Source organism: Rhodnius prolixus, unplaced genomic scaffold (assembly GCF_049639745.1).
Source record: "Rhodnius prolixus isolate KJV_2025 unplaced genomic scaffold, Rpr scaffold_5, whole genome shotgun sequence".
Lineage (NCBI taxonomy): Eukaryota > Metazoa > Arthropoda > Insecta > Hemiptera > Reduviidae > Rhodnius > Rhodnius prolixus.
The window spans coordinates 4,359,693-4,387,667 of record NW_027411624.1 but is presented as its reverse complement, the minus strand read 5'-3'; the positions used below and the strand labels follow the sequence as shown (position 1 = coordinate 4,387,667).

At 32.1% G+C, this 27,975-nt stretch overlaps 4 protein-coding genes across 20 annotated transcripts in view; 2 read left to right on the top strand and 2 right to left on the bottom strand.

The window, feature by feature from the left end:
• ACOX1 (acyl-CoA oxidase 1) overlaps positions 1-1,399 on the bottom strand; it is a 73,974-nt gene extending 72,575 nt beyond the window's left edge. For all 7 annotated transcript variants that reach the window (XM_074135750.1, XM_074135749.1, XM_074135747.1 and 4 more), the window contains exon 1: positions 1,133-1,399. The gene's annotated coding sequence lies outside the window, so the exon portion shown is untranslated. The remainder of the gene's footprint in view (positions 1-1,132) is intronic.
• Positions 1-5,444, top strand: part of yki (Transcriptional coactivator yki) — a 63,570-nt gene extending 58,126 nt beyond the window's left edge. For all 4 annotated transcript variants that reach the window (XM_074135760.1, XM_074135759.1, XM_074135758.1 and 1 more), the window contains 2 exons: positions 129-229; positions 2,391-5,444. In XM_074135760.1, the coding sequence (XP_073991861.1) occupies positions 129-229; positions 2,391-2,483 (194 nt within the window). In that variant the 3' untranslated portion in view covers positions 2,484-5,444. The remainder of the gene's footprint in view (positions 1-128; positions 230-2,390) is intronic.
• A 1,268-nt stretch (positions 5,445-6,712) lies between these two features.
• Positions 6,713-17,355, bottom strand: LOC141458147 (uncharacterized). 7 transcript variants are annotated; one of them, XM_074135743.1, is made up of 11 exons: positions 17,194-17,349; positions 15,851-17,025; positions 15,651-15,759; positions 15,315-15,548; positions 13,915-14,148; positions 13,193-13,243; positions 12,028-12,231; positions 11,412-11,840; positions 10,527-10,805; positions 9,042-9,161; positions 6,713-7,260 (listed from the first exon to the last, which is right to left on the bottom strand). In XM_074135743.1, exons 2-11 carry the CDS (start codon positions 16,975-16,977, stop codon positions 7,174-7,176), a joined length of 2,874 nt encoding a protein of 957 aa, XP_073991844.1. In that variant the 5' UTR covers positions 16,978-17,025; positions 17,194-17,349; the 3' UTR covers positions 6,713-7,173. The 7 variants fall into 7 exon arrangements, 3 of the variants coding, with proteins under 3 accessions (XP_073991844.1, XP_073991847.1, XP_073991845.1); XM_074135746.1 differs by having other exon boundaries at positions 15,851-16,724; positions 16,861-17,264; XR_012460758.1 differs by adding an exon at positions 9,846-9,950 and having other exon boundaries at positions 7,155-7,260; positions 15,851-17,354.
• Positions 17,356-17,408: 53 nt separating this feature from the next.
• On the top strand, positions 17,409-25,945 carry LOC141458150 (motile sperm domain-containing protein 1-like). 2 transcript variants are annotated; one of them, XM_074135761.1, is made up of 6 exons: positions 17,409-17,593; positions 17,864-18,022; positions 18,755-18,918; positions 19,165-19,333; positions 22,878-23,030; positions 23,242-25,945. In XM_074135761.1, the coding sequence occupies exons 2-6, from the start codon at positions 17,881-17,883 to the stop codon at positions 23,271-23,273; spliced, it is 660 nt and encodes a 219-aa protein (XP_073991862.1). In that variant the 5' UTR covers positions 17,409-17,593; positions 17,864-17,880; the 3' UTR covers positions 23,274-25,945. The 2 variants fall into 2 exon arrangements, with proteins under 2 accessions (XP_073991862.1, XP_073991863.1); XM_074135762.1 differs by having other exon boundaries at positions 17,420-17,593; positions 17,869-18,022.
• Positions 25,946-27,975: the final 2,030 nt, after the last annotated feature.

The following is a 27,975-nucleotide window of genomic DNA, read 5'->3' as shown; positions in this document are numbered from 1 at the left end:
TAGCTTACAATTACAGTTAAGATGCAGGAGTTCGTGAATTTAGTAATTATTTGAATAAATGTCAACCACATTCTTTTTAATCTATTGAAGCTATTCAAATGCTTATAAACTTATCTTTGTGGTTACAGATGGAGGTACGGCCAGCGAAATGACCGGATTAGATTCCCACGAGATTACATCATTAAGTGACAATATTGACTCTACAGATGACCTCGTACCTTCCTTGCAGGTATGTATTTTATAGGTTCTACTTTTTGGTCTTTTAAAGTAAAAAGGAAACTTAGGATATAAACTTTCCTTTTCTCATTGGACAAGTTAATTTGACTTAAAGATTACTTGGGATTTACTTCTTTGGCTTTCTTGGACTTTATAGGCATTTCATCTCATTTTAAGGACCATTATAAAAACCATTTACTAACTAATCTTTTACTGCATAAATTATGTAGCTCAGTTAGAGCGCATTCCCTGAACAAAACTTTCAAAGCCTCTTGACTAATTTTGATGGAAACTTTGACAAAACATATGTAGTTACAGGTGTAATGTACGTATACAAAGAGGAGAAAAAATTTGAGGTAACTGCGTTTGTGGTTTGTATAAAATGCGATGGAAATATCGCCGAGGAAGTATAGAATAGAATAAAGAATAGCGTTTTCTACCGAATGATTAGCGCCCTGATTGGTGAACGAGTCAAGCCTTGAAGCGAACTGTATAAGTAGGTCTATGCTTGTGCTCCTCTGTGGTGATGAAGGTTGGAATTTTCTAAACAGATTTTAAGAAGGAGTGGTCCTAAGATGTCAGGCTACTTTCAAAAAACTTTTTATGGTAGTGAATCTCATAAATGAAGTCAAACACTTCAGTTACAATTCGGAGATAAAAAGCAAACTTTGAGAATAAACGAAGAGGATGTCTTGTGAATGTTTCTACATTGTTTAAATCAGGAGTGTCATCTCTATTTTCTATAAAAAAAAAAAGTTATTTCAAACAATACATGGTTTATAATTTCTTGACGTTGCTTGATGTGTATTAGTGAAAGAAAAATTAAATTTCTATTGAACGGGAATGAGGATTCAGGCTAGCCAGATGCTACTAAATATAATAAAATCTTTTAGCTGAATTTTTAAGTGTTACTTACATTGAAACTGCATCAAATTTAAATGGCAAGGTGTTTGACTGTAAAAATAATGGCTTATCCAACGGTTAAATGTTTCCTAGTAGATATGAACGTTCCGTTTTAGTATTTGTCGCATCATTTTTTTTATTATAGAAAAATATAAACACAACTTCTAACATGTGTTTGTAAATATTGTCTTCTATATTAGGATTTAAAATTTGACCAATGTTCCCAAACTTTCTCACATACAGTCACAAACGCGACATGCCCACAATTAAATAATGGCAATTGTTAGAAGGTTATTATAACCTTAGCTGGTGCTGGACGTTTCGATTATAATAAATTTACTAGCAAAACTATTGACAATACGAAAAATTATTGGAATGATAATGATAATTGGAATTATTATGTATATAATATTTATTAACTCTGTTCATTATCCTTTGGGCTCCGTGCTATGTTAGTAGCATCTCCCGCCATTCCAATCGGGGATATTTTGGATTTGCCACCGTCTGGTACTGTGAAACGTTTGCAATGTGAAACAAGTGTTTGGTCTCATCAAGAATGAAGAAATGTCACGATATTCTTTGCTGTGTTTCATATGATCGTATTTGCAACTATCTGGTAAAAAAAAATTTTTTATTACATTGAAGGCCCAGAATTCATAAAAAAACACTCTTCTGGCCTACCTGCCGGGTCATATGGGGATTTCGAACAACAAAGAAGTGTACAAGCTGGCCAATCGGAAGCCTTACTTCCAGTCTGTTATGTTGTCGTGTAGTAAGGCGGGTTTCCAGTTATAGAGCAGTGAGGTACTGCCCTGAGTGTCGGGTTTTTCACGGACTTTTCAAACCCCTGGTTGGTTCCTTCACTGGCATTGTGGTTTAAGGAAACACTTCTAGATATTAGGGCTCTTGCCCAATCCCTATAGAAGTAGAGTTAATGAGACGAGGAGAATACATCCATCCATTCTGTGACGGAATAGGTGTGAGGAATTTAGGTTTATGATCTTAAGTAGATTAGACTGTTGAGGAACAATGGCTTTTCTCCTTACGGTGGTTGCTAGATTTGTTCTTACAGATGGAATTCTTAAGTAGTTCTAGCCTGGTAATGATTTTTGTCCTAAATCAGTTGAGTTTCCTTCCTCAGGGATGAACTCGAATATCAAGTGGACTCATCCTTGTGAGCAATGTTTTTATTTTTGAATTCCCTACTTTAAGAATCGAATGAGTACATTTTTACATCTTAATTATTTTATTTTTTTATCTCTCTCTTTTAGCTCGGCGAAGAGTTTACAAGTGACATATTGGACGATGTACAAGCCCTGATAAACCCTACCAGCAAAGGTGGTAACAGTTTGACGTGGCTGTGAAATGGGGAAATGTAAGTTCTTTTGTTATTTTAATTGAAAATATATAAATATTATATATTTTTACAAAAATTTAAAATTTTACTTAGCATTCTACCTGTATCTTTTTTTCTTTTTTTTAATTTTCTCTCAATATGGTCAGATTTTTGTTTGAGATTATTATTTTTTCTGTATGTTTGTTTTCTAATTGCAAAATAAAAAAGAAAAAAAAATTCATTTTAAAAAGTTGTAAACATCAATATATTTTCTGCAAAGAGATAAAAATAATGATTTCATATTTGATTGACGTTTTGGATATTTGCAATATCTTTGAATAACCGTCCAAAAAAAAAAAAATCAACTTTTATAGAGCAAAATATTATTGTTATATTCAAATAATTATTAAATATATATATAAGAAGTTGAAATCCAACAAGTGCCCTATATTATAAATAAATAAGAATAAAGGCCAAGAATTACTTAACTCATACTTTATTATAAGGTTCTTTATTTTTTATCATTTTATGTTATTTTTTAAAAAAAAGCAATAATAATAATAAATAATAATGAAAATTATGTTTCTATAGATATATATATTTCGTTGTGTTTATAGATTTAAGCCAAATCAGCTTAATTTTTTATTTTAAATAACGATTATTTGTTTTGTTTTCACTATTTTGTGTAGATAACCTCTTTTATTGTTTACCAACATTTTTTATGTTCTTTTAAATGTTTGATTTCGATTATTTGGGTTTTCCTAGTTCTCTGTCTGTAACTCTTCAGCAATTTAATGTATTACTCGATGATGGGAAATCTTCATTATTTTTTTTTTGTCAGTTTTAAAATTTATTTTTTTATTTTTATGACGGCCTAATTTAAAAACAAAAAACAGTGCTCAAATCTGACCAACTGCTATTTAAGATTCTAGGTTGTTAGCTGGGTTCTGTTCCCCAGTAACCGCTACCAAAAAGAAAGCTTGCCTTTGTAGCCTTTTAGCAAAATCTTAAAAAGAGAAGACTTAGAACAAGGAGCTATTCAGTTTAAGCTTAATATTGAGATCATCTCTAAACCTGTTTCAGAAGTAAAGTAAAAACATACGCTATGTTATCCTGTAAACCCAGCGATTTAGCTGTTGTATCCAACAGGACAAAACATTTTTGTAAAGCGTGAAAAATTAAGTACTTCAAAATTCCAAGTAGCCCTGGCACATGCACAAATCAGCGCAATTCAAAAGGCGCCCAATTTCCAAGGAAAATTCATTCTCATAATTTTAAAACTGACATCTGAAAAGAAAACAAACTTAAAAAAATATTAAAATTTCATAATTAATTAATTTAATACGCTATTATTTTTTTTTTTGTTTGTTTAATTTATATTTTGATTTCATATTTTAATGGACTTTATTGAGTGCCACATTTTAAGTTTCCGTTTTTTTATTTTAAGCTCACGTGGATTATCTTATATCTTTTTGTCCATAAAAAGAAGATAATCTAATGCCATTTTCTTTTTTTTAAGTGAATTAGTGAGCCATAAAATATGAATTAAATACTTTTAATTTCTTTCTTGCTCAAACCACAAATAGTAATCCTTAGTTTTATTTAAGGAGTGGTACGATGCAGTAATAATGTATTTAACATGTTAATTTTGTATTTTAGAAATTCTCTTTTTCTATTTAAAAAAGTTAAATAGAAATGGAAGTCCAATAATTAAAAATAATAGTAATAATAAGACAATAAACTAGATAAATACCAAGAAATAAATTTGAGAAAACAAAATAAATAATAAAAAAACTATCGCAGATTTTTTTTTTTTTTGTAATAAGTGCCATTTTATAAAAAAGTTTAGAAATAAAAAAAACCTTAATTTTCAAAGTTGAAGGGACTTAATTGTAACTACTTTTTTTTTTGTATTCTTGAAAAAAAGAGATAAAATATTATAGGTGTAATAAAAAGTAAAAAATACTTATTTTTAATATATGAAACAATTTAATCCATCCTAATTGTGCCTTATAAATGTGTAATTAAATAAAAGAAAATAGAAGTTTTTTATTTTTAGGATCGTATTTTTTTTATTATTAATTTTTCTCGAGAACTCTAAAATGATGCTCAATATCGTGAAATTCGTGAAAAGTAAGGATTGCTAGTGTATCTAGAGAAAAACAAAAAAAAAGCTGAGCTTTTGTTTCTCTTGAATAATTTACGAATTATTGAGTTTTTTTTTACAGTCCATGTTGCTCGAAAATTAAAATGTTGCACAAATCTCTTTTCGAAAAAAACGAATTTCGCTCTGGTAAAACAAAAAAAAAATGTACAAAAAAATTATGTGAATAAATGAAGTCTCAGTTTCTGAACACAACGCACTCTAAATAAGAGATTTGTAATCATTTGAGAGTTTTTTTATAATTATTATTTTCGTGTGATATAAATTGTTTTTTAATTTCTTTATTTTTTATAAATAGTATATTTAATTTTTATTTAATTCAATACATTTTATGTTAAATATTTAGACTCGCATATTTTTTTAAATTTTAATTTTAATTTTTGAGAATTTCCCTGATTATACATATTTTTTTTAACTGTAAAACATCTGTATATATATTATATGTTCTATGGCATATTTATTATGTCAATGTTTTTTTAATATGATGTTGTTTTCATTATTATTATTTTTTTAAATCAGAAATATATGTTCAATTCTTTTATCTTCAATATTAATTTCATAATTGTTGAATACAGTCTTTTATTAAAAAATGTAAATTGATCCATTTTTAATTCCCCGTTGGTTTTTCTTTTATTACTGTTGTTGCAATTTATGATTCTTACTATTTCTCTTTGTTCATATTATATATATAGTTACTTATAAATTATTTTATATATAGATTTTATTATATAATACAAGTTTTTATATAACAAAAAAAAAATCTTGTTTGCGAGTGTTATAAAACAAATTCAAATTTAAAAAAATAAATAAATAATACAAAGAATATATTGTCAATTTGATTTTCCACGAGCAGAAGTAAGCTCCTTTCACCTTTCCCTAAGTATGTATTATTATGAAGGTTGACAGAATTTTTAAAGAAATGACATGTAGTTGTATTTCTATCAGTCCATATCTGATATTTTCCTGAACTGTCCTCGACCAACCAGCTGCCACGTCTCAGGAGAGTAACTATTTCTTCTAAAACTCTTTTTTTCAAAGGATTTATAGGAATACCACCTCTTTTAACAATCAAGATATACGAATCACTCGGGGATTGCAAATTTTGACTACAAATAAAATTTCTGATGTCCTAAATTTACGAATTGTTGCAGAGATTTTCTTATCGTTATTGGTCCATTGTAGACATCCAAGATTTTGAAATCAATTAGATAGATTAAGATGCTATATAGCTGGCCAGGGAATATTATTTGCCAATGAGGAAGTCAGATAGATAGAAATCAAGTAGACGTTCAGCAGGAAAGTCAAGTCAAGAAGATAAAGGATTCACGCCGTTAAGAATAACCCGATTTAAATATCTTTAAAAATATATTATTTCTTTCATACTTCATTTTGAACAGATAATTCATTAGATATGTATTCTTAAGATATGAAAAATGAAACGTTTTTCTCTCCTGTTTTGATAACGTTCTGTTAAAACATCGAAAATATTTTATAGGAGGGTAATTTGGTTTAAAAAAAAGTAATCGTAACGACATGAAATGCCACTGTTAATTTGGTGGGGAAACATTAAGTAAGTTTTTACTGGAATTGTTTCATGACGGATCATTTTTGTAAAAAAAAAAACGTCATACGAAACCGTCATATGAGGGTGTCGTAATTGAGAAATCGATAAAAGGAGGTGTTAGGATCATTTTGACCAGTTTACTGTAACAATGAATAGAATTAAAGAAGATAAGGAATTATTTAATCAGTTGTCAACTTCAAGTAGGAAAAAAACAAATTCAGAGATACGTAAGGCATATCGAGGATGTTAAAAAATTAAATAAGCGATTATCAACTTCAAGTGGAGCGAAAACAAATGTAGAAAGAAACATGTAAAGCTCACAGAAAACGTAAAAAACTACTTATTTGCCAGAGACTCTACAAACAGATATATTATTTCATTTCTTGTATTAAAATATTTGGTATTAATAACTCAAATTGTATTATTTCTTTTGTTATTCCATGATTTTTTAACAAAAAAAATTGAAATTCTCGTGAAAATCTGTCGTTTTTTTCGGTAGATGGGACAACAATACGAAGAAGACAAATCATGCAGTAAATTAATAAAAAAATATTTTATTCACATTATAAATTTTTAAAAATACAAAATCTTGTCACATTTAATAGAAAAAAAGAAAACTTTTTAAGATATCTATTGCAAATAAATATTGTTTTTTAATTTATATTCCGTTTCCATTCAATGGCCCCCCTCATTTTACAATAAACTTTAGATTTTATTAATTTAAAAAATTTATCTAATAAATAAAAAATAATTTGTTAAATGCTTTATTGTACATAAATTATATATAACATATATATAATTTTTTTTTTTTATATACATAATTTGTACACCAGAAAAGGCATTTTATTTATGAATAATATTTGTATAAAAAGACTATATTTTGTAATTTAATTGTCAATTTCGTTTACTTACTTTATTTTGTACGAAAAAATTAACATTTATTAGCTACTTCATTAGTAAAAAACTATATATTTTATTTTATTTTTTTCATTAGGTAGGCTTCCAAGGAGGTTTCTTTGAGGTTTGCGATGGTTTCATACTTTCCGAAGCATTTGATGATAATATAGCCGGATTATTCTGTAAAATAAATAAATAGATTGGTGGGAAGATTATAAGAGCATCCAACAACGAGAAAAAGTGAAATGTTCTCGATCTCGTTCAGAGTTGGCGTTGTTATCACTGTAATTTAGTTTTTACTTCAGTACATACAACACTATAGTGTAAATCTTATATCAGTGTTAACTTGATACTTGAGACTTGTCTTTATTTCGTTGAAATATTTATAACTGAATATGTTGCCGTCATAAAATTCTTCGCATGGTGACAGCTTATCGTTAATCTACAGAAAATTTTCTCTTCAACACTTGATGAAAGTTTTAAAGAAGTCAGCTCTTTCATTTTTTATCAATGAAGAAATGAGCGGCTGAATTTAAACGTGATCGTACTTCTAAGAAGAAGAATAAATATTTATTTTAATAAATATATACAATACATAAAATAAATAAAGAAGTATAAATGTATAAAAAACATTTCAATCTTCTTAACTAAGTGAAGTAAAAGAAAAGTTAGGTGTGGAGGATTGAAATGCAGGGAAAAAGGAGGAAAAACCTGCAGCTAGTGTAGAAAGTTAGAGTAGGATATGTTTTAGTCTTCTGTGTCCTGTATGTTGTAGAAGGCTATGTAGTATCTGCAGGAGGCTATGTCGCGGCATAGTGGATTGGGATGGCAGTCTAGGATGGAAAGGAGTTTGAGCAGACGATTTTGATCGTACTTCTTTTGAAGGATAATGAACGTGAATTGATGGTCCAAAACTGGAAGCCCAGATAAAATAGTCAAGAAGTTGTACAATACAATTACGGGCGAATGGTGATTAATTACAATATATATGAGCTATCAGAAGAAAAATTAGAGTAGATTTTTATGTCACGAATTAAATATGAGAAAGATTTGCATAAGAAGAAGAGTGCCACATTTGACCAATGGTTAAATAAAAAAATGAAAAAAATAAATAAATGTATAAATAAAAAAATCATCTATCAAAAAGGCCACGGATATTGCATCCAGGAATACAAAAGTATTTTTTTTTACTTTATATCAATTACATTTCTGCTTAGCACAAGCGATTTATTTAGCCGTAGGTTAACGATCATGTCAAGGTAACGGACCAAATCTGAAAGGCAAGAGGTATTGAGTCAAGTTCAATGAGAAGGAGAACTTCGCAGCAGTACAAAATCTGTACGCGGACATTTTTGAATACTGAATTCAGTATGCAGCTTTTCGGCCAAGAAAATGTATTTTCTATAAACAAAATAGGCACAAAAATTTAGCCTGCCTACGCTCACTGTATTTCTAAAATACAGGTTTCTTTTCTATTTAACGAAGAAAAAGTATTTCCCACCTGAGACGTTCTAAATCGATATAGTCACAACAATTTAATTTAGAAATTAGGCAATGGTATTTTCATTTCTTTAGCTATTCCTCTTTATTTTAGTGAGTAAAGGAATAAATTGCGAAAATAACAAAGTTTTAAAACAGAGTTTTCACTGTAAACATCTGTTTTGCGGTTCCCAAAATCAGAAAATGTGTTTTGTTTTGTTTTTTAATTATGTGTGGGGGGTTTTATAAAATGTCCCAAAAATCGCAGGAAGCTAAAATTTCGAGATGTCCCGACTGTTAAATCGATATACACAATTATTATCCGACTCTGGCTCTAAACATATGTTGGGCTTAACATATGCTTTTGACTTTTTACAGTAGACGTTGATTTTAGCGCGATCTGAGGGGTGTTTTGACGCCAATATTCATCATTTATCAGCATTATTTTAAAAACACATAAAAATAAATAAAAGAAAAGTTACCTGTATTATTTGGGCCCAGTGTTGACTGTGATCTCCCGTTGTATCCGTGTCTGGCCACATGCCTCCAGTAATACTGCTAGTAGTCGTGTCCACAGGCTTTCCTGGTTGTCTGTCCAGAAGCTGGAAATTACAAGTAGAAAAACAGTGTAAATTTAAAGTGAATTTCGATTGCATTTCACCCAGGGGTAACTTAGCGATTAAAATTCCTTAACCAACTACAACTTTACAGCATTTTCTAACTTCGGTTCGAACGATTTTACACAAACTTTTCTTTATAATAGTGAATCATCAACAGAGCAGACTGTGCGGCCATTGGATAATTGTAGGCCTCCTGAAGGGCCTCTTGACTCTGAGGAAATACATTCACTGCTTTATCCTGATGGATGGATAGTGATGGAATTTGTGTGGAAGAAAAAGCACCGTATTGAGTCTGCATGAAAGATTTAGACCTGTGGTATGAAGACTTAGAGCTCTTTCTTTAGCTTGGGTTTTCCTTGGTAAAAAAAAAGGTCATGTCCCTCTGCCCAAGAGTATCTTGCAAAACTGGAGCAGGTACTTTAATCAAAAGATATCACAATAGACCCTTTTAGATGCGCTGACTAAGGCCCACCACTACGCAACCTATTCTAATCCAAACATTATTTTACAAATCACCATATTAAGAAAAATTTAAAATTGAAACTTTAAAATTACACAAAAAAGTAACTGCCAGAACTCAGTCAAAATGTAAGTAAATTACTCGATAAAGATAAATAAAAGAAATAATTAAATTCAACAAGTAAAAACTTAAAAAACAAAACTTGCTTTGCATATCTTCGAAAAACTGAAGAATTTTTGTACAACCTTTTCTTCAAATTCCAGAGTATTATTCATCTTGTTTTCTTAAGTTTCTTGCTGTTCGTACAATTTCTTCCAAGACAGGGAACAAGAAAGTATGATTATTAATAAATTAATTCCTTAAATTGATTTATTATTATTATCAATTAATTAATGAAAAATTAGTCCCTATGAATTTATCAATACATTTTCGAAATATGTAATATTTGACTCCTTGGGCAGCACTGAGTTACATTGCTCTGTGAGGAGTAACGAATATTATTGCTTTTAAATTTGAACCAAGCGTTTTTAACCCTTTTAATTGCTCACGCCAGACGACCTATGTGAGTGGGAGCATTCGAGTGAGTAATGAGCTAAAGTTTGTGCCATTGTTTACACTAAAACCACATTAATGCACAAATCAACTATCTCTGAATGTTAAAAGTATCAGGGAAACAGTTTCAAGCTGAGGTGCTCGCAAGGAAGCCCTCAGATCACGGTAAAGAGTACCTTCAAGAGCTGTAAAAGATTTACTGGAGCCCAAGGGTTCGCTTTTTAAACGGAAAGGTGGAGGGATCGAAGCGAAAAGAAGGGGGAAAGGTCAATGGAATTCAGGATTTTTTAACCCATACAAGTAAATAAAATAATTAAAAATAAAATAAATCTTACCGTTTGTATATAGTCCATCAGTTGAGGCTGTTTCAATGGTCCAACGTTATTCGACCTAGAAGTCATCTGGCCGTCTTTATTAAATGGTGTTTCATCGCTGGCTTCGGATTCCGGCGGTAAATGTATCCCTCCAATCCCAGTATTCTTAATGCTCAATCTCTTACGACTGGAGGGAATGGAAGTAGTGTCATCGTTCATCAGGTTCCGTTGTTGGTATTTATAAGAGGTATGATCAGCGTCCAATGGTGCCAGACGGCTTCCCCCGGGGCCTCCTTCGTTCTGGCGATCATCCATTCATCTTCAGCATACAATTAATATGGGACACGGGAATATATAATATTTTATTTAAAATAAAAGCCCCTATTTTTCCTTAAACCCTTAAAGAATGGATTAATTAATTTAAAAAATAAAAAACGGAAGGAAAGTCGGACCAATTCATGTTTTCTATCTTCTAAAGCCATACTTTTTTCTTCACAACATATTAAAAGGCATTATAATCACTATGTAGTAAAAATGATAATGATGGATGTCGCAGGTGAGACCATGTCCAAATTCAGAAGTAGAATCCCTTGAACTTAAGACAAGTAAGTCATTAGTTCCTAAGATCCACTGTATAACAGCAAGACATGCTCTAGTCCAGCGTTTTTCAACGTTTGGATCGTGACCTAATATTGAGATGAGTTGCTAAGACATCAATCAAAGCAGAAGAAGAATAAAATATTGTTTGAAATAGTAATATAACGTCTGTAGAAACAATTGTAGAACCCTAAAGAAAAAAAGAATGCAAACTAAAACCTATCTTTGGCTCAAATTTTTCTAAATTTCCAAATTTAAATTTATATTTAGTGAGGAATGAACTGAAGGAAGTTAAATAGCATAATTTACCTGTTTGACAGACAGTTCACTCGTAATAATGTTAAGCGCTTGTCGCCATTGTGATTCCATCACACCGTGCAATCTCTGCGCAATATCCTTTTTACCATTCTCCAGTCGTGTTCTTCGGCGTTCACTTTCGGCCAGTTTACTTTCAATAGCTCTCAGTTCTTCTTTATGTATGGACTCTAGTCGACGCATTTCAGCTACATGGCTATTAACCAATGCTTGTTGTTGTCTGTGTGCAACTTCTTCTGCTTGTCTTTTAGTATTCTCCAATTCTACTTGCATTACTGCTTGTGCTCGGTCTAATTGTGCTTGAAATTCGGCCACTTTATCACGAACCACTGATTCCAGTTGGGATTGATAGACAGCTCGTAGTTCACTTTTTGATTTTTCCAAAGCTAAAGCTGTTGCTTTTACTTCTTCTTCTGCTTTTGCCTTAAAGAGAATATTGTTTATCAATAATTATATCTAGGCAAAGAAATTAAAAATTAAGAACTTTAATCCTACATAACACTACTTGAGACCATCAATAAATCTACGATATTTAAGTCAGCTGTAGATTTGACTTTCTTTTTTTTTAGTTCCTAACCCAAATTAATGTAGTACAAAAGCTAGAACTAACCAATTTACTGTTGGTAGCGTCCAGAGCTTCAGTTAACGCCATCTTCTGTCCATCAAGCATCGAGCTGCGTCCTTTTTCTTCTTTAAGTCTAGTAGATAGAAGATCTCGTTGTTCTTTTACAACAGCCAATTCTGCTTCACATTTCGAAAGTTGTTCTTGCAACATACTTACATCACGTCTAGCAGATTCTACTAGGCGTTTTTCCTGTTCAGAAAAAAGTGAAAATAAATTGAAGTTTGTTAGTAGTGTTTAATTAATTTAATTAAAGTAATCGTTATTTCCGTTTTTAAGTGGGTGTTTTTCAAGAAAAAGGTATGAGATATTGTATCTGCATGCAAATAATATGTTAGATTAATTTACTGTTTTTTTCTTGCCATCAAAATGATTTCTTTGTGATAACAATTGTGACTGATAACATTTAGTCTTCTACACACACTTAAACCAGATTGATAAGGAAAAGAATTTCGGATTAATGATAACTGTTACTTGATTGTGTCAGCCCGTATCAAGGATGTCCGCGTAAATGTGATCAAAACATATAGGAACAGAATCCGCCTGCTTGGTGACAGCTTGAGATAACTGTACCCTCCCGGTTTGAGTTTCTCAACAGAATTGGATGATACTGGGTTCGATTCCCGGTCTAGGCCTTATACTTCAAATTATTAATTTGATCAATTTATTTGTTACCTAACAAATTTATTATACAATAGATAGAGTCTCCATAATTGGATTTGATAGGTTTAAAAGTTAGAAATTTCTTAAACTTAAACGGTGGTTTCTTTTAGTTCTTGTCTTGAGTTATCGATTTAACATTCAACTCGTGGTTGTCTAAGGAGTTTGACAAAACTGTAAGTTTTTGTAACTCATTATTTTAAAAATTAAATTAAAAATTTGAAAATTTTACGTATTTAAACACGCGTCCTCGTCTTTATGCAAACATTCCTTTTTTGTTGCCAGGGCAACAGACAGCTTTAACGTAATTACATTTATGAATTCCAATCATTTAACTTCTTGATAAAATAAATTTAAATTAAAATGACGGCAGGTAAAATTTTATTTATACAAGGATAAATTCCAGATTATCGACTAGTAACTATTGAAATATATACAGACCAATAAAATTTAACCAGTACAAAACTATTATTACGGTGATTATAAAACTCACCACTGTATAAAAGAAAGAAAGACATTTGTCAAGATGTTCGCATAATGTAATCTGAAAATTATTAATGTATTCTTTAAATATAAATTTGGTTGTGAATCTGTTATTGTTTTTATTCTTATTAAATATGTTACAGTTAAACGTGATAACTTAGAATATACCTAATAGACGATATTCATATATGTAACGAAAAAAATCTACTTTATGATAGAATAATTATCCAATTATGTTTTATTCTTGATGGAAAACCGTTAACTACCTATATCCCCATTAGGCTGTGGAGCTGCAAATGAAAAATCGAGCTTTTTCTTATAAGGCAAGCGCCTTTATCCATCCATACATAAAAGGACGCTTATTTGTCGATCGGTATATTCAAAAATGTTACCCGAAGACGTCAATAAGTTTAAAAAAAAAAAAAAATCTATGGCATTAGGAAACTCATAGCTATTCATGGACCTGAATCTTGATGACCAAGTACCAAGAGGAATGGAGGATAGAAGGTATACTGTGAGCTACATTTTGCTGTGGAAATAGCTGCTGCCATAAGTCACATGGACAAATGACTGATGTGGACTTTGTATTACGAACAACCCATTAAATGGCAGAACAATAGTTCTATCTAGTCATAAGAATTAGAAGAATAAGGCCATTCATATAGAATAGTTTAAAAGTATTAAAACAAATCACGAACACTTATTCCAAAAACCTAAATTAAACCTGCGTACCTCCTCATGTGCAGCTTTTGAAACTTGCAGCCTATCGGCTAGAGATTTTCTTTCATCTTTCAATTCTTTTACAGTTTCTTCTCTTTCAACCAGAGCTTCTTCCAATTCTCTGATTCTCTGTTCGCTGCTCTCCTTTAGAACTGCTAATTCATTTTCCAGTAATTCGTATTTTTTCTTATATCCCTCAGCTAAATCCAAAGTTTGTGACATCTCCTTTTCATATCTTGTAATTTTCTAAAGAGAGCGATAAGAGAAAAGATCAGATGAGTTGATAAACTAAAATAGTTAATTATTTAAAAATAAAAAATTAATTTCTCTAATTGATACCATTACATACACACAATTGATTTTAAAAAAGTAATATTTTATAAATGCGCAGATTGATATGCAATAGGAGCCTTCGGTCGCTTTTTAGAGGAAATTAAAAAAATTAAAATTAAAAAACCCTTTAAATGAGTAAATTTTATTGAAATTGCTTTTTTAAAGTTAATTGAACGTCAGCAGTAAGTATTTTTCAAGAATGAAGTTTTTGTTAATACCTTATAGGGCACTTTTATAATGAAAATACAAAATTATGTGGGGGTGCTTCATTTTAATCATTCCCACTATCAATTTCACAAAACTCTGTTCTCTCCAGTAGCCTACTAATACATCTAAATTTATCGTTATAATGGGTTTTATTGTACATGTGGGTTGCAATGGGTTTTTGTTCACGTTTTCATGACTTAATAATAGAGGAACTAATGAAATACAAAAGATAAAATTACCTCATTGAAAAACAGAAAATGAAACTTAAAAACCTTTGTAACGTTCTCAGCAGCATTGTACTTATATAAAGCCTAACTTAAGTAAGTAGACCTCTCAAAAATGTTGCCTAATTTTTCTTGAAAATTGATCGAATAAGCAAAATGAACTAGTCAATTTCAAAGAATACACAAAAAAACAAACGTTCGGTTGAGAGACTAGATTTAGTAGAATAATTTTCACCATTAAATGTTATAAAATGCATGAAATTCAACAGGTAATTTTTCTCTTATTTAACTTTTCGAAATATTTTCAAAAGTTCAGCTTAATAAAATATTAAACAATAACTAGTTCCACTTCTACCCACTTCTCAGCGTTATCCTAAACGAAAAATTAAACCAAAAATCAAAAACAGGCCTTATTTGTTCAAGTTGGTTTGTATTAAGTTTTTCTGAACTGGCACGCAACCTTCTGTTTACTTTCCAGAATCCTAATTTTAGGTGCGTGTAACTAGACGATAAAAGACAAAATATCAAGGAAAAAAAATGCAGAATTTCAGAAAATCCATATTACCTAACTAGGCTTTATAGGCTACAGAAAAATTTTGGTTCATTTTTCTTTCTACCTTAATCTAACACTGTCACATCAACAAATACCTTTTCAATATCATCCTTTTGTTTGGCAATTTCCGACCTTTCAGTGATTAATGTCTGCGACATTGCATGACGTTCTGATTCGATTTGTCGCCAATGTTGCACCATTTGTTTCCAAGCTTCGGTCACTAGTCCAATTGCCCTATCTTTTCCTTCGTCAACCTTCATAGCCACAGCCACTTTTTCCTGTTCCTCTAACACTCTTCTTTGCAGAGTTTGTACGGTATTCTCAAGATGCTATAAAAGTAGTGTTATAAAAAGAAAATAATTTTAATACTTCCGATTTCCTTTAGATACTGAATTTCAAAATGGAAATGAAGAAGTCTGATAAACACTTACTAATCTACGGTATTTCTCTTCTTCAAGCTTTTGTTTAAGTTTTATAGGATCTTCAACATTAAGATCGTTTTCACTGCGCCAAAGCTCAGATAAACTCAATAAATTACCTCTGAAAAAAAAAAGAAAAAAGAAAACTGAATGTTACGATGTACTTAAATATATATATAAAATTAAGAATCTATCCATTCTTCAATAATTACCTGGGATTGTTGAAAGTTCGTATTTTTGAGCTATAACCTCCGTCTGGTTTAAACCGAGGCTCTTGAGAATCACCTGCTCCGCCAGTATCTTGTTTTGCACGCTCCTCTGGAAAGTCAGTTCTCTGATCCGGCAATAATTTAGCACTAGACAACTTGCCTCCATTGGCAAAATCTGAATTCATCTGTAGACGACGTCTTGGCGACAAATAACTCTTTCTTCTACTTTCTGGCGTTAAAGGAGCAGTGGCCACTTTTGTAGGCGATGTGTAATCCTTCATTGGAGATCGAGATAATGACGAAGATGTAAGACTCTTTCTGACCTCATCACTGTTACTGCTACCCACTAAATATGCATCCCTTCTTATACAAGTTTCTTCCGAAGATGGTAAAACATTATTTGCAGCTTTACCAGGAGTGTTCTGCGTGGCAAACATATCCCTTATACCAAAACCACGGTCCGGTATTGAACTAACAGTTTCACCCATTGTATACATTTTCCTAGGTGAAACCTCTAATTGTTGTTTATTTTTATCTATAATACCATGTTCAATTTCTCTCATACGCAATTTATTCTCAATTTCCGTTTGAGTGGTTTCCATTTCTTTTAAAAGTTTGTCCACTTCTGGCAGAGCAAGTCTTTTGGTTGGGCTGCCGTTTTGAAAAAGACTGTCTATAGTGGTAAATCTATCCATAGTTTTAACTTTGTATTTATTATCTATAAAGCTATCTATTTCTCCAAGAAGGTTTTCTTTAGTTTTATTATTAATGTAGTCAATTTCCAAATTATCTTTCACCTCTGCTCTAAAATTGTATTCCGAATCTATAGTTTCCGAAGTAGAATCTGGGTGAAGCACAATATTATTGCCACTGAATTCTGAAACATTATTCACCACCACAGAATGATTGTCAAAATCACTTAACGAAGAAGCTGAACAAGGATTACTAGCCAATGTCTCAATATGATTTACTCTAGTCTCTAAATTATATACCTGCGATAATAAATTACTAACAATTGATCTATCAGTATTTCTTTCAATATCTGAACCACTATCTTCTTGATCTGTATTTATTAAGAAAAAGTTTGGTGGTATTAAAAGGAGTACATCTGTATCATCAGTGTCACTCATTCCTCAAAAAGCATTCTTTTTATCTATTTTGCTGTCCAGGAGTCCCACCTTAGAAAAAATTAGAATTTTACATAAAAGTGATACTGGAAAACTTTTATTTTATATTTTTGGTCGGGATTACTAGCACTCATTACTTTTAGTAAAAACGAAATAAGTTATCTATTTTGAACACTATGTAACCATAAACGTAAAATTTGAATAGGTAACTCTGCATACCTCCAAGACTTATATATCGTGGAATGCTTTGAAATTATATCCATAGCTAGGAAAAATTCTTCATTGATGATTTAACAATTAAAAATTCAAATGAAAATAACAATTAATTAAAACATAGAATTAAGTAACAAACCAACACCTCACCAACGTAAACAAACACGCCTAGCGTTAAACTAAATAACTAATGGTATCCCCACCATTTTCTTATACATATTTATTTTTTTAGCTTTTTAATGGAACGACAGCTGATATTTTAGGTTGTTGTGGTTGGAGAAGCATCTTGACATCGGTTAGGCAAAATAATGTTTTGAATTCAATGTTATTTTATTTTATTATAAATGATTGAACAGTTACATTATCTATTTCAAAACCTTTTTCGAATGACCAAAACCTCATTGATGTAAGTATAATTATTTTGTATTTCATTTATTTTCTCGCTTTATTGCAACAGTTTTAATTTTTTACTCTTTCCATCAATTGAGTTAGATTAACTCCTTTACACTAAAAAGTTAATTGCGCAGTTTTTTTACTCGCATAGATTTGTGGGTCCTTTTTTAATCTAATGTTTTTCTGTTGTCTATAAAAATAATAAATTATTCACTTATAAACATCTTTATTCCTATATGCTATTTATTTTTTTAAAAAAAATCAGTACCAATTCATTTTTTAGAATAGGTAGTTTATGGAATGCAGCCTGGGACTGCCCTTGATGGCAAAGTACCTGTATTTGCTTTTCCATCCTCTGTGGATTTCTACCTGGGCAGCCAGAGTACCTACAAAAGGGTAGTTACATTGTATAACCCTTATGAATTTGCTGTACGCTTTAAGGGTAAGTGCTTAAATATGTTCATTATTAATGAATAAGGAAAACTATAATTTTACTACTTTTGATTGTAATATTTCATTTATTTCTTATTAATTCAATTTGCGTATCAAGTAAGAGATTTCTTACGAGTTAAAGAAATGTCACCTTACTATTGTAGTTGTAAATTTTTCTTTAAAATTTTTGCCTGTCATTGAAACTTTTACTTAATGTTTTCCTGTTTTACATTTACAAACAATTTAATGAATTTTTCATAAGCTTTTCACAACAAAATGACCTTGTTGATTTTGTTTCAATTAACCGAAATAATAGGAATTAAGGATTTTAGTCTTTATGCATTAAAACTTTTTCATGTACTTCCTAAACGTTTAACAGTTTGTTTAGGTGCACAGTATTTAATAATATTAGCTTGACTGGGCTGAAGTTGTTTATGGTTTTGTAGAAAAAGAAGATTACTAAGCAATTTTTTTAACTCTCAACCAAAATTAAACTAATAAAATAATTTTATTCAGAACTCATAATCTCCACTTCTTCTTCTTTTTCTTTTTTTTTAAAGTTCTAGTAAAATTTACAGGAAATGCGGACAACAAAAGAATTTATCAACCTACATTCTGGTTGAATCTATTCTATACTATCTGAATAATTTTTTTTTTGTGATAACATGGCCTACTTTTGATTGACTAAAAATTAATGTTATGTATCCTTGAACATATTTAAAAATAAGAATTTTTCTTTCAGTTTATTGCACTGCTCCTGATAAATATATAGTAGTAGATCCTGAAGGATCTATAAAACCTATGTGCCAAATAGATTTGGTCTTCAGACATAACGCTTTGATCCCAGCTAATTGTAATGTCACGGATAAATTTAGGATACAATTGCAAGATCATGCAACCAAACAGGTTAGTATTCTCTAATCCTTTTTTTTTTCAATTCATTAAGTTTATTTTTTTCGGGTTCTCCGAAATTTTAGGGCTAACGTTTCCTATTATCACATTTCTCTGAATTTATATACGCCATTCTTTAATCAATATTAAACTGTATCTTGTTCAGACGTAAAGTTTGAACCCTTTTTGAATTTATTTTCTTCATTTCTTTCAATATAAAAACAGTTCAAAATGACTTTAAGAATGATACCTCTTTTAAAGGTGATCGGGAAGAAGGACATTCCAGCCACTCTACATCCTGGAGTCCCAGATTCTAAAAACGATGATAGATTATCTGTATCCCCATCTGGGGAACCATCAGAACGCCTGTCTTCAGAAATTAAATTACCTTCGACTCAGGGATTTGGTGCTAAAGATATACAAAGTCCAAGTAAGGAAGATTTGTTACCATTATTTTAAATAATATTATTTTTTGTGTTAACTAAAGCATTTAAGTTAATATTTTAAAGTTGAGTTTCATTTTGAAATATCTGATTCTTAAGATCGAAAGAAGGTGTCTTTAGAAAATGGTTTTCTATATAAGAGTGAAGTTTAATTCTTAATAAGAAAAACAGAAAATTTTAAGTAGTTCAATGTTGGTGTACTTCGAGGCATTCTTGCACTTCCAATGCTAAGATTTCGGATAATTTGATTTGCCGGAAATCTGGATTTACAGATTTTTCTTTTTCTCTAATTCTTGTTTTTTTTTAATGAATTCTTTGAAAGTGGGAGAGAGGTTTTGAAAAATTCTTAGATCCTTCAGAGGGTAGGTCTTAGGTACCCCAAGTACTACATCCAATGATTGTGACGACCGCCTGAAAGGTCTAATAAATAGCTCATTTTTCATTCACCCTCTCATTTTTTTACAAGATCTAGGATTTCCCACCAGTCGTTCTTCTAAAACCAGAAGTCACATCACAAAGTGTACGTCTTAAAAGATTAGTTACTAACTAACTATAACTGTAATCCCTAGATTAGATTAGATTCCATCGGGGGAATTGGCTATTCAGCCTACGCCACCGCGACACCCCAAGGATCTATTGTGGCATCCCCCTAGTTGAAGACCCTCTCCCTATCCTGTCCTTAACCAAACTATGGAATTGGGGGGGGGGCTCCCAGGTGGTCGATCAGAGCACCTGCCATCAGAGCACCCTCTCGAGTTCTGCTTGCCTTAAAAGCCTTAATAGGTCCGAGAGAGGGCCCTGGCTGAGGCTTGTTGGCACCAGCTTCTCTTTGCCAAAGAGTCGGTACCTTAGCCAGACCAGCCCCTCGCACTGACATACCACATGCAGTGCCGTCTCCTCTTCTTCCTGACAAAACCTACACAGGCTATCCGTTGCCAGGCCCATGCGATGCATGTGCTTATTTAGTCTACAATGGCCAGTGAGAATGCCAACTGCTATCCTTATGGCCACCCGGCCTAGTTGGAGTAGTTCTGCAGTTAGCTTGGGCGAGTAGCTATGGATAAACTTTTTCGCCTGTCTCTGGCCTGGAGTTTTGACCCACCATTCCCTTGATCGGTCCTGCATCCATAACTTAATGGATGTGCTCCTGAGGCATCTTGAGACACCGCAGAACGGCTCCGGCCCGATAAGCGCTCTCATTGAACCCTCCCGGGCCAGGCGGTCCGCCGCCTCATTGCCTCTGTGACCCGAGTGCCCAGGTACCCAAACCAGGAAGACCTTATTATGGCTACTGATTTCCTTCAGTGCACCTAGGCAGTCCCACACCAGCCTTGAGCTGATCTCCCACGAGTCAATTGCCCGCAGAGCAGCCTGGCTGTCCGAATAAATGACAACTCTGGAGTTATACACTCCTCGCCTTCTTATTTCGGTAGCGCAGATAATAATCGCGACTAGCTCCGCCTGAAAGACCGTAGCTAGCCTTTCCAGGCTCACCGAGATATTACATCTCGGATGAGCCCCGTACACGCCGGCTCCCACTCCGTCATCCATCTTAGACCCGTCCGTGTACCACATAGATTCGCCTGTAATTGGCGGCCCATTCTTCCATGCCCCTCTGTCTAAAATCAGGACTTTGAAGGGTTTTTGGAAGTCATGCCTAGGAGTCATTATGTCCGTAGGCAGGCCCAAAATCGGGTCCGCCTCCAGCTCCTCCCATAGGTCTTGATATTTCCCCGTATGCCTGGGATAAATGGGCGCTTGTCCCTGTTGTAGTCGTGCCACAACTGCTCTTGCCACGCCTTGGACGTGAATGTGGAGTGGTGGAAGGTTTAACAGGACCTCCAAGGCCGCAGTGGGGGTAGTCATCATGGCACCCGTCGTACTCAAGCAGGCCAGCCTTTGAATACTTCCGAGCGCTCCCGGCCCCCCCATCTGCAAGGTCTTCGTCCACCACGCCACCGCCCCGTGGGTTACCATTGGTCTCACGACACAGGTATAAATCCACAGAGTCATCTTCGGGCTTAATCCCCAACTTTTACCGCATAGCCTCCTGCACCTACCCATGGCGATTCTGGCTTTGTGTGCGGTAGCATTAATATGAGAATTCCATGTCAGCCTTCGGTCAAAGATAACTCCCAAATATTTGGCTTCCATGGCAAAGGGGATCACAACCCCTCCGAGCATTGGCTGTTGTAAGCCTTGTAAATTTCTCCTCCTTGTAAAAGGAACCACTTGAGTTTTGTGGGGATTGATGGAGAGACCCTCCGTTCTACACCATTTGTTCACAATATTGAGCGCCCCCTGAGTGCGCTCCGAGACGGTTACCGCGAACCGCCCCCTCGCCACGATCGCCAGATCGTCCGCGAACCCAAGGCAATGAAAACCTTCCGCGGTTAATTTGGTCAGGATTTCATCGGCTAATAACGTCCACAGCAATGGCGACAAAACGCCTCCCTGCGGACAGCCTCTGCTTACCCTGGCCACAAGAGATGAATTGTCGATGGTGGCTATATTAGTCCTTCCCAAAAGACTAGTCCTTATCCACTGACTAATCGTAGGGGGCGTGCCCCTTCTTGTCAGTGCACCAACAAGAGACTCTGAGGACACATTGTTAAAGGCGCCCTCTATATCCAAAAAGGTGGCTACCGCGATTTCCTTGTCGTCAAGCGACTTCTGGAGTAGCCTATTTAGGTCGTCCAGAGCCAAGTCTACGGACTTCCCTGCCTTCTGTAATCCCTAACATTAACCAACTGTAATTACCTCTGTAATTATGTTGCCAAAGTGTATCTAGTTTTCTCTTTCACATCTAAAAGTGCATTTTAATTTTATATTTAATGTATACGTAAAATTGATCCATTAGATTGCATTGATATCATAATGTATAGTAGATTGATCAATTCTTGCATTGTTTGTAATTATTCTAGAAAAGTAATTATTTTATTAGTTAATGTAGGGCATCCTGTGAAGATATTTTTACAACCTATTGTGTGCCCAGCAAAAAAGGCTAATTCCATATTAAGACCGAATGAGCTAAGGACTTGGTGTACATTTGCATAGATCAGCAGAGTCTCAGCTAATTAGTAAATACCTCTACAGTCCCAAGGGCTGACTGGTCTTCGCATCTGAATCTAAGTAAAAGGACTCGCCCAATGGGGCTGGATGTCCACGATTCCCTATAGGGCCTCTCACTTCGATCCAATTTATATAGCAAGCGTTCTAGACTAGAAGTCTAACTTTAAAAACTAGTACCTGTCACCAGTTTCATGACACCTCCACGATCTAGAGAGAAAAAAAAAGGAAAAACTTGATCATAGAGAAAATCTTAGTTTTTTTTTTTTTTTAATTTGCCAATTAGAATTTTGAACTAATTTGATTTTGCGAAATTAGTGAGTGTATCATAATTTTTTTTTGTTAAAAATTGATGTGATCTTTGATACGTCACCAAATTTTAATAATTTTTTAGCACCCAAATGTGGCTGAAATTCCTATGATACTATTCTTTGCTAAGACAGATATTGTTCTAAATTGCAGGTAGTAGTCGTGCCGGAGGTTCAGTACATCCTATAATTCTGCTGACTGGATTGGTGTGTATAATAGGTTTATTATTACCAAATGAAGGTGAACCAAATGCTGTCCCCTTTCAAATTTCCCATTATCTCAAATTAGTCTTCTCGTACGTATTAGGTAAGATGATAGAAATTCGATGTACTAGTGTTAACAAATTTTATTAGAAAATTTGATTGTTTTCGACTAGTTAGTAAATTCTAATTTAATAAAAGTTCTAATTTAACATTTTAAATTAAAGCCTATTTTTGGCAACTTTTCTTTAAGAGTATATTTATTATTTTAACTTTTTAATAAAATATTTTCTAATATAATTTTTTTTTTTTTTCAGGATTAGTTACTATGGTGATATTCAGATTATAAACTAACCACGATTTTGCTTCTCTAAAGATGTCATGACATTTTAAAGATTTTTTTTTTTGCAATTTTTAATCTCGTGATGTTATTTGTTTTTTAATTTTCGATTATATACATCGAAAAAAAGAATCTAAAAAATATAAATATTAGATTTTTTAAATAAAAATTCCTTTGATGTTTTATCACCATGGCCATATTTTTAAAATTAAAATAAGGACTTTTATTATTAAGAAATTGTTATTTTGCAAGTGTATTGTCTTTTTACTATAAATAATGTAGAGTTATTTTGCAATGCATGCTTTTTTTTCTTTTTGCATTAACGTTTCGATTCTTTTAATTTTTTTTTTTTTTTACTATTAAAGAAGATTTATTTACTAAGTTTAAGATTTTGAATTATAATTAGTTTTTCTTTTCAAGTCTTCCAATAGTTTTAATTTTTTATTCAAGGAAAAAAAAATTAAATATAATTCTTTTTAATTTATTTTATTTTTACTTTTATATTATGTTTTACAAATTGTGCCTTCCTTGTTTTAAAAAGAAACGGTAATTTTATTGTTAGAAAAAAAAATGTGATGAATTTAATGCTTTTTAATTATTAAGTACTTACATGTAATTAATTGTAATGACTAATATTACTTAAAAGCAAAAATAAATTGAGTGTTTATTGTCCTTGTTTTTAAGAAGAGCTTAAGCTTAAGTATTATGTGAATGATTCGTAGTGAAGAATTTTCATTATGAATAATTTCTTTGTAAAGTTAAGCGTATTTTTAACTCAATTGGTGTTTTGAGTTGTCTTCATATTTTATTGCAAATATCGCATCGTATTCAAAGTAGGAGGATTTGGAATACAATTTTTTTTTAATATAATCAGTGCTCAATTATTTTGAAATACAATCACTTAAAACTATGTATGGGCGTCTGTTCAAAGCGTTTAAATGTCGTAAATGAGAAAGCTTGTCCTGTTGCTTGAAAATATACTAATAAAAATTTGGTTTTTTAGCTTTGTATTGGAATTTATGTTAAAATTTTCAAAGTAGCTGATTTTAATAGTGAAAATCTCACCAGAAACTGAACTTATAACTGTCGAAACTTATACAGTCGACTCTCGATAATTCGAATTTTTCGATAATTCAAACTCTACAGCTGTTAACTTCGGTAAATCGAAAAAATTCAGTATAATTTAGATACGCTCGATAATTCAAAATCCTTTTCTTAACAACAGGGGGAGAGAAGGCTCTATAATTCGAACGAGGCCGCATGCCCCTCTTTATAATTCGAATTTTCCCTAGTAATGTTTACTTCTCATTTTCCGCTTATTGTTCATTTTCTGCGTAATGTTTTCCCTCTCCTTTCAGCCCAGTTTAACTTTCCAATTCTCTTTTTTTAGTTTTTCACGATGGGGAAGTACGTCTCCCTTACTGTGTCCCACAAAAAAAAAAAAATTATCGCAGCCGTGAAAAGTGGTTCGAAAAAAAAAAAAGATATCGCCAAAACTTTCAATATTCCACCATCAACGCTTTCTACAATTCCAAGTCACTTGTCTAAGTCAAGCCACATTGAAACAAAAACTGTTCTTCATTTTTTTAATTAGGTACATATGTATATTATTGTTTATTGAAGTGTTAATACATATTTATTTTATTTTTTTTTTTTTTTTTGTCGTTTTCATTATTTTTACTTTTTTACTTGAGGCTATATGTCTAAAACTTAGGTAAGCTCATACGTATTTTCAATAAAAACTCTTAATAATTCGAATTTTTTTCCCCTTCTTGATAATTCGAAGTCTCGATAATTCGAATTTTGCTTGTAGTCCCTTGGATTTCGATTTATCGAGAGTCGACTGTATTTAACTTATGTTATCTATATGAACCAACAAGCTAGTTTTGACTTATACTTATAGTATAGGTTTATCTAGACAAAGTTTAAGTTAAGAGATTTTGATCTGTTTACTTTTTGAAAATCTTATTTGAAAAATGGGAAATTCTGATTCCCTGAAGTTACCTATATTTTATTGCTAACAGAAGCATCGTATCCTAAAACGGGACCCGATCTCCTTGTTCCAGTGCAACACTTTTTCTTTAGTTATCAGAATTGATTTAGTAGACACCGGTTAAGTCAATAACAAGCAAAATATGTTTTAACTCGACAAAGACGTATTTTTAGTCATTTACTTCATAGAGCTCTCACGCCTTTTTTGAAACCTTATTTACATTCTTACCTATAAAAATAAAAAAAAACAAAAGTATCAACTACGTTTCTAAGAAAAAATTATTGTCTTTTAATTATACTTCCACTTTTCTCACAGAGAAATGAAAAGTATCTGTGCCCTTGTCTTAAAATTTAATTTCAATGATAATCTGGTCGTTCCTAAATTAGGAGTTTTTCGCCTCCTTGCTGCTCGCAATAAGATAGATAAAGATTTCCTCTGCCAGTTTACACCCTCCTTTTATTTTGGACCTGGTTGGAAAATCTCGTCAACTTGTTTTTCTTTTCCCTCCTGTAAGTTTCCACTTAGCCACTAACTTGCTCTTACTCTGATCATCCCTTTTACATGCCACAATAATGTGTTAGTCAAAATTGGTCAAACGAAAGTAGTACTTAACTGAATGCTTTTTTAAAAACTGTTTTATCGAAACTTCGTTAATAACCAATAGCTAATGTATTTGTTTTTTTTTTTTTATCAAAAAAACATTTTTGAAAGATGATTTTCAATGAGAATTAATATTTAAATGCTTATTAATTATAATTAAAAAAAAAAAAGATAATCACAAATTTTTAAGCTATAATAATAAATACAATTCCAAACAAAAAAACTAATTAAAAAGTGCGCATATTTAAGCCTGATTGAACTAAAATTTAAATTGTGTTGAAAATATGTGCAATGCGAATAAATTTAGTGTTTTGTGATATAATAATAAATTGAAATGAATTGGGTTTACACATACATTACTTCAACGTTTCTTCTTAGAAATGTTTAAATTACGAAAAACTATAAAGTCAACGAAATTTGAATAACAAATTGTTTATATCTCTTAAATTTTCTTAATTATAGGCTCTCCATTTGTAAATAAATATGTCCCTTGGCAGCTACTGCTTTTTAAATAACAAATGCATGTAAAAAATTTTTTTTTTTGTTAGGAAGGGATCAATCTGCTCATTGGGTAACAACATATGCTAGATTCTAATGCGGAGAATCCCGGGTTTGAATCCAGCTTTGGTCCTTTAGATTTTCTCTTCCTAGGAGCTTTTTTTTTTTTGCTCACAGCTCTCTGTCCGGGAAATGGAAAGTGTTGGTTGTACCCCGAGAAAGAATACTTGACCACAGGCCGGCAGAGCATTGGGGGAAAAAAACAAAAATTCCCAGCGTCCTGTGACATCAATGTAAAAAAACACATTTTACTCTAGTTTGTTTCAAACAGAACTTCTAATTGGTTTTGAATTGTTCAGAATATTTTTTAGTATTGCCTATGCTCTGTGCAATCAAAAAAACAAGATTCTGGTACAACAACCTTTAGCCCATTTTTTTTTTTTTTGTTTGTTATGTTTACATGATGTTTGTGATTTGATATTTGTACAAAGATATAAATAAATATAAAATTATACATGTAAAGTATTTATATACATCTTATATATACATTTGGAAAAATAAATGTTTTTACTTTAAACAAAGGGTTGTTTTTGTTTTACTATTAGGATACAAAATTGCAACTATTTTTCCAAAGTTGCTCCACCACTCCTCTCGCTACAATCCACAAAATGCAGATTTATAGAAACATTTTAACTTAAACCATAAAATGTACATAACCACAAATTGGTAGATATTTGTTTAAAACAAGAACACAAAGACGGATAAGTCATCCTTAAGAGAGAGAGAAAAAAAATTATACACAAACAATAATATTATTTAAAATAATGGTAACAAATCTTCCTTACTTGGACATTGAATATCTTTAGCACTAAATCCCTGAGTCGAAGGTGATTTAATTACCGAAAAGACAGGCGTTCTGATGGTTCTCCAGATAGGGATACAGATATTCCTTACATCATTTTTGGAATCTCAAACGACCAACAATCTATCTTAGATCTCTCAAATCTGGAAGTATTATTTCTAATTCTACTTAAAAATATTCGGCCAATCTGGACAAAATGAATTCAAAATTTAAATCAACCAATTAAGCAAGTGATGAATATTACTTACTACATCTCACAAAATTTGAAAATAAAATTTTAAAAAAAGTATGCACTGAATCGGAAATCCTAGACTATTTAGGCTCAAACCAGACTAATTATCTCCCTAATGATCCAAAACAAAGGCTTTTGACTGGTTTTTTGAAGTTGTAATAAGAAATAAGGGCGACCTAGTATGTAACAACCAACCCTGTCTTTATAAATTGTTACTTCTGATTAAAAATAAGTTCATTTGCTCAATCGTGGCCGGTATTCCGACGTTTTCCACTGGTTTTAAAACATGTAATAAGAAATAAGGGCGACCTAGTATGTAACAACCAACCCTGCCTATATAAATTGTAATTCGTGATTAAAAATAAGTTCATTTGCTGAATCTGGACCGGAATTTCGACGTTTTCCACTGGTTCTTAAACTTGTAATAAGAAATCAAGGCGACCTAGTATGTAACAACCAACCCTGCCTATATAAATTGTAATTCGTGATTAAAAATAAGTTCATTTGCTCAATCGTGGCCGGTATT